At 39.8% G+C, this 5,396-nt stretch overlaps 1 protein-coding gene across 3 annotated transcripts in view; it reads right to left on the bottom strand.

Moving 5' to 3' along the window:
* Positions 1 to 1,283: 1,283 nt before the first annotated feature.
* The window catches only part of ZNF606 (zinc finger protein 606), a 30,776-nt gene continuing 26,663 nt past the window's right edge, over positions 1,284 to 5,396 (bottom strand). For all 3 annotated transcript variants that reach the window (XM_039466973.2, XM_039466970.2, XM_039466972.2), the window contains one exon: positions 1,284 to 4,558. In XM_039466973.2, coding sequence (XP_039322907.2) covers positions 2,583 to 4,558 — 1,976 coding nt within the window. In that variant the 3' untranslated portion in view covers positions 1,284 to 2,582. The remainder of the gene's footprint in view (positions 4,559 to 5,396) is intronic.

Raw genomic sequence — 5,396 nt, 5'->3', positions numbered from 1 at the left:
AAAAAAAGTGGGAAGGAAAGGCAGTCACCCTCAGAAGGGAGGCACTGTGCATAGGGGAGACCCACAGCAGGAAGGTGAAGGGGGGCTCCTAATGGCTGAAAGAAAGTGGCCCCTAGGCTTCTGAGTTGGGAGGAATGGAAGATGGATTCAAAAAGGGCAATGAACTAAGTCATGTATGAGGGTGACAGAGGGGACCTGGGAGTCCTGGACATTAGGGAGCACTGAAATCAATCTTGATACTTTAGTGTCAAGGCTGTGTGTGATAGGTTGGAGAAGGGAATACTTCCAGAAAGCAGCAGAAGTCAGGGGCTTTCTTTTGACTCAGGATGTGACTGAGCCACAGGGCCTTTGCACAAATCATGTAAACAAATCCATCAATAACCAATTTGCCCCTGCCACATTTGCCAGGTGACCACTAATGGATCAGGCCCTGAATCAAATGTTACACACCTAAGTGAGCCCAAGCTAGAAGAGTCAGAGGGTGAAAACAGCCTCCCCATGACATCAGTAGACCATCATTTCTCAAGCACCGGGGAGCCATGGACCCTTTGACAATTAGATGAACCTTATGAATCCCAGATTTCCACTCGATACCCTTGAAGCCTATCCAGAAAGGATCCTTGGCCCCCAGTTAGAGCCCTGCTTTAGTGAAAGTTCAAGAAGTATTTATGAACTGGAGAGAAGCCACTCAAGTCTTCTGATCCATCATGCCCTTTTTCCCCTGTGAACACTGAAACTTCCTTACTCCAGGTGAACTGGCTAGCTCTCTTCCCTTCTGAATCCTGCTCCTTCATGTAAGCTTTTCATCTGAAGAAGATTACAAAAAAAACACAACACTGAATTCAAGGTAAACCTTAGGAAATGGTGCTCTCAAGTGCAGTGGCATCTGGTTATGTCAAAGAACAAACACCCTCGCCCTTCTGAATCCTGCTCCTTCTGCTTTTTATCTGCAGATTACAAAACAACAACAACAACAACAACACCGAATTCAAGGGAAACTTTAGGAAATGGTGCTCTGAAGTGCAGTGGTATCCAGTTATGTAAAAGAACAAACACTCCTGCCCCCTCTGCTCCGTAAGTGGCATTCTAAGTCCACCAAGGGACCTGCCCAGTCCTCCAGCAAGTCCTCCAGGACCTGCTGCCCTCTAATCCTTGGGGTTGTAGGCAGCAGAGTTCTAGGCTTCTGGGACTCAGGTCCCAGAAAATGCAGTGATTCTGAATGTCCAAATAGACTTCATATTCCAAAGGGATATTAGCTCTCAGGTTAATAGAAATCCTTCAAGACAGAGGAACCAGGTAACTTTATTTCTCATTGTTATAATTTTCTTTTTATTATCAAATCTTCACTATAGAAACACTGAAGAAAATGGGGGGAAAAATCATTGGATAAGCTGGTTATTCTAGTTAGAAAAAAAAAAAAATCACTGGAGAGGCAGCATAAAATGGTGGCTGAAAACAAGAACTCTGGAGCCAAACAATCTCAGCTCTGCTCCCTTACTAGTTGTGGCCTTTGGGCAGGATCCTCAACATCTCTGCTTCAGTTTAGCCATTTGTAAAACTGGGATAACAGTACCTATCTCATAGAGTTAAGGGGACTAAACAAGTTAACACTTGGAAAGCATTTAAAACAAAGCCCAGCTACAAAACTGCTACATGTATTTGCAAAACTTTTTTTTAAATCTCAAATTAACTGGGTAAATTTTTCCATGGATCTTTCAGGTCCTTGTCCATATAGATTTTTTTAGATCTGCTACAGTAAATATGTATACACAGTTCTGTACCCTTTTTATTCCTTCATGTTATGTATATTGACGTAGTGTTCATAATTATAATTTATAGTGATTGCCTAAAACAAATTACAAACTAATGGCCCAACAATGCAGTGACGAGTAACAATGGATGCTGACACACTGGGCTAAGGATCACGTTCTGTCCAGCAACCTCAGTCTAACACTCCTAGGCAATAACTTTTCTACCATTAGTCATCTCATTCATTAGTTTTCTCTAAGGAGTTTAATCAACAGTAAATACCCCATTCAATACTATTGTTTTTCTTACATTCAGATTTAGTATTTCATATTCTACTCCTTAAAGGGCACCTAAACCCTCCCCTTATCACAACAAAATCTGTATTTCTACAATTATGCACAAAATGTTAAAGTTTTCCATCCGATACTCCAGCTTGATGCAAAACAGTATATTTCCAGTCAAAAAACTTTTCTCTGCATAAGGTGTTCCCTTAGCAATTCACACCAATCTATACGTAGGTGAGAGCTCTTGCTAAAAGATGCCTCATTCCACACAGTCATGGTCCTCAAGTGTGAATTACTGGTGGACCCTAAGGGGAGTTTAGAGTTTTCTCCATTGCAATTATCTGATTTTGAATAAGGGCTATATAACTGCTGAAAGCTTTTCCCTATTCTTTTCCTTCATGGGGTTTCTTCTAAGATGATATTTTCTAGTAAATAATGCAGGAGAAGCCTTACCAAACTCTTAATGAAAAATGTCCCCTCTTGATTACACTTACAGGGTTTTCCTCAATGTGTTGTCAACTGTACAATAAATGAAAAACTCTCATAAATTCAATTCAGTTTCTCTTCACTGTGATTTCTCTGGTGTTGAAGTAGGGCTGAGTGACCACTAAAGGCTTTTCCACATTCACTGCATATAAAGCGTTTGTCTCCACTATGCATTCTCTGATGAATAATAAGGGAAGAATTCTTACAGAATGCTTTCTCACAATGATTACATTTGTAGGGCTTTTCTCCAGTATGGTTTCTTAGGTGTACAATAAGGGATGAACTCTCATTAAATGCTTTCCCACATTCATTACACCTGTATGGTTTCTCTCCAGTATGAGTTCTTCGGTGTGCAATGAGGTGAGAACTACAGTTAAAGGATCTTTCACATTGATTACATTTATAGGGTTTCTCACCAGTGTGAATTCTCCGATGAGCAACAAGGTGACAGCTCTGACTGAAGGATTTTCCACATTTATTGCATTCATAGGGTTTTTCTCCAGTATGAGTCCTTTGATGTCTAACAAGGTGAGCCATCTGGCTACAGGATTTTCCACATTTATTACATTCATAGGGCTTAATTCCAGAATGAATTATCTCATGTTTAGTGAGGGCTGAGCGTTCTCTGAATGCTTTGCCACATTCCTGACAATTATAGGGTTTCTCTCCCGTGTGAGTTCTCTGATGGGCAATAAGATGAGAGCTCCAGCTGAAGGATTTTCCACATTCAGTACATTTATATGGTTTTGCTCCGGAATGAGTTCTTTCATGTTTACTAAGGGCTGAGTAGTCTCTAAAAGCTTTTTCACATTCATCACATTTAAAGGGTTTCTCTCCAGTATGCATTCTCATATGGGCGATAAGATGGGAGCTCCAGCTGAATGATTTCCCACATTCAGTACATTCAAAAGGTTTCTCTCCTGTATGAGTCCTCTGATGTCCAATAAGATGAGAGTTCCAGTTGAAAGATTTCCCACACTCATTACAAACAAATGGTTTTTCTCCTGTATGAATTCTCTTATGTACAATAAGATGAGAATTCCAGCTGAAGGCTTTTCCACATTTATTACATTCATAGGGTTTTATTCCAGTGTGAGTCCGTTCATGTTTAGTAAGGGCTGAGCGATTCCTAAAAACTTTTCCACATTTATCACATTCATAGGGTTTTTCTCCAGTATGAGATTTCTTATGTTGAATAAGGTAAGAGCTCCAAATGAAAGATGTACCACATTCATTGTAGTCATAGGGTTTCTCTGCAGTGTAAGTACTTGTATGTTGAAGGAATGAGTCATACCCAAAGACTTTCTCCCATTCATTGTATTTATATGCTTTCTCTACAGTACCAATTTTTTGATGTTCCATAAAGGATGAGAAATAAAATATATTCTCATATTCTTTGTAATTATACTGGTTTTCTCCTACATGAAGCCTTGGGTGTTCATTAAATGATGGGCTCTGGTTAAAGATTTGATGGCATTCCTTATATTCGTAGAGTTTTCCTCCTGTGTGAATTCCTTTATGATCACCAAAATGTATTATATGATTGAAAGATTTAACAGCATCAGTACATTTGAAAAGATTATCTCCAGTTTGTATTCTTGCAGGGTAAACAGGCTGAATGGACTGGTAAGCAGTTTTGTCACAATCATTATTTTCACAGGTAACCTTATCTGCATACATTATGGCTGAGTTACATCTCCAACTTTCAGCATGCGTATCAGGCTTATAAAAATGTTCTACCTGAGAAACCCTCTGCGATGGAACAAAGTTTAAGTTCTGGCTATACTCTGCCCCAAATTCACAGAATTCAGAGCTTCTCTGGGATAGTACTTGCTTTTGCATGAAAACCATCTGCCTCATAGCTGTACTCTGGTTCATGTGATACATTTCTAATTGGTCTTTACATCCCAAAACTTCTAACCTGGAGAACCAAGGATCATCCCATATGTATCTTTCCAACTTCATGCCATGGGATTGTTCTTCCTCAAAAATGCTCTGTGCTGGGATCAATGCTTTCCTTTCAAGATTTCTCATCCATTCTGAAATAGGCAGGAAAAAAAAAAAGCTATGAGAGCATAGAGAAAGACATTAGAATAAAGTGGGAATGGTGAGATTTACTGTCTGTATTATCAAAAAGACAAGTATAAATTTGTATTTAAGTCCAGACTTAGAGAAAGATCATAATAGGGAAAACAATAGTGAAAAGTGAACAACAGTTAACCGAATACAAAGTGTGTACTGAAAACTAATTGAAAACTAATGAAACCATTTAAAAGTACTTTCCTCTCATTAGGAGCATGCACTAAAAAAAAAAAAAAAAAGAAGAAGAAGAAGAAGAATGAGAAGGAGAAGGAGAAGGAGTAGCGGAAGGAGCAGCAGCAAAAGAAGCAGCAGAAGCAGCAGAAGCAGAAGAAGCAGAAGCAAAAGAAGCAGAAGCAGAAGAAGCAGAAGCAGAAGCAGAAGCAGAAGCAGAAGCAGAAGCAGAAGCAGAAGAAAAAGAAGGAGGAGGAGGAGGAGGAGGAGGAGGAGGAAAGTACTTTCCATGAAAAGGAAGACAGGGATAAGAATGTGAAAGAAAGAGTAACTCTGCAGGCCTGATGTGCTCAAACTTTGCAAAGGTGGCCTGTTTCCTGACTGGCCCTTGGGCAACTCCTGGGAATTAAGATCTTGGAATGTTCTAACTAGTAAGAGTGTTTTGCATGCTCAAGTTATTAAAGCACACTGTACCAATTTCGTTAGATATCTGTGCAAACAATATCATTCATAGTGATCACCTGCTTTCCTTCTGGGTGGTCTGGAGTTTCAGCAATTGCAGTAAGTCAAGCAGGCACTACATGCCTGTATGAGCAACCTCTCAATAAACACACTGGACTCCCA

Source organism: Saimiri boliviensis, chromosome 14 (genome assembly GCF_048565385.1).
Source record: "Saimiri boliviensis isolate mSaiBol1 chromosome 14, mSaiBol1.pri, whole genome shotgun sequence".
In the NCBI taxonomy this organism is placed as follows: Eukaryota; Metazoa; Chordata; class Mammalia; order Primates; family Cebidae; genus Saimiri; species Saimiri boliviensis.
The sequence above is the reverse complement of the archived record's forward strand: the minus strand, read 5'-3'. Positions and strand labels throughout refer to the sequence as shown.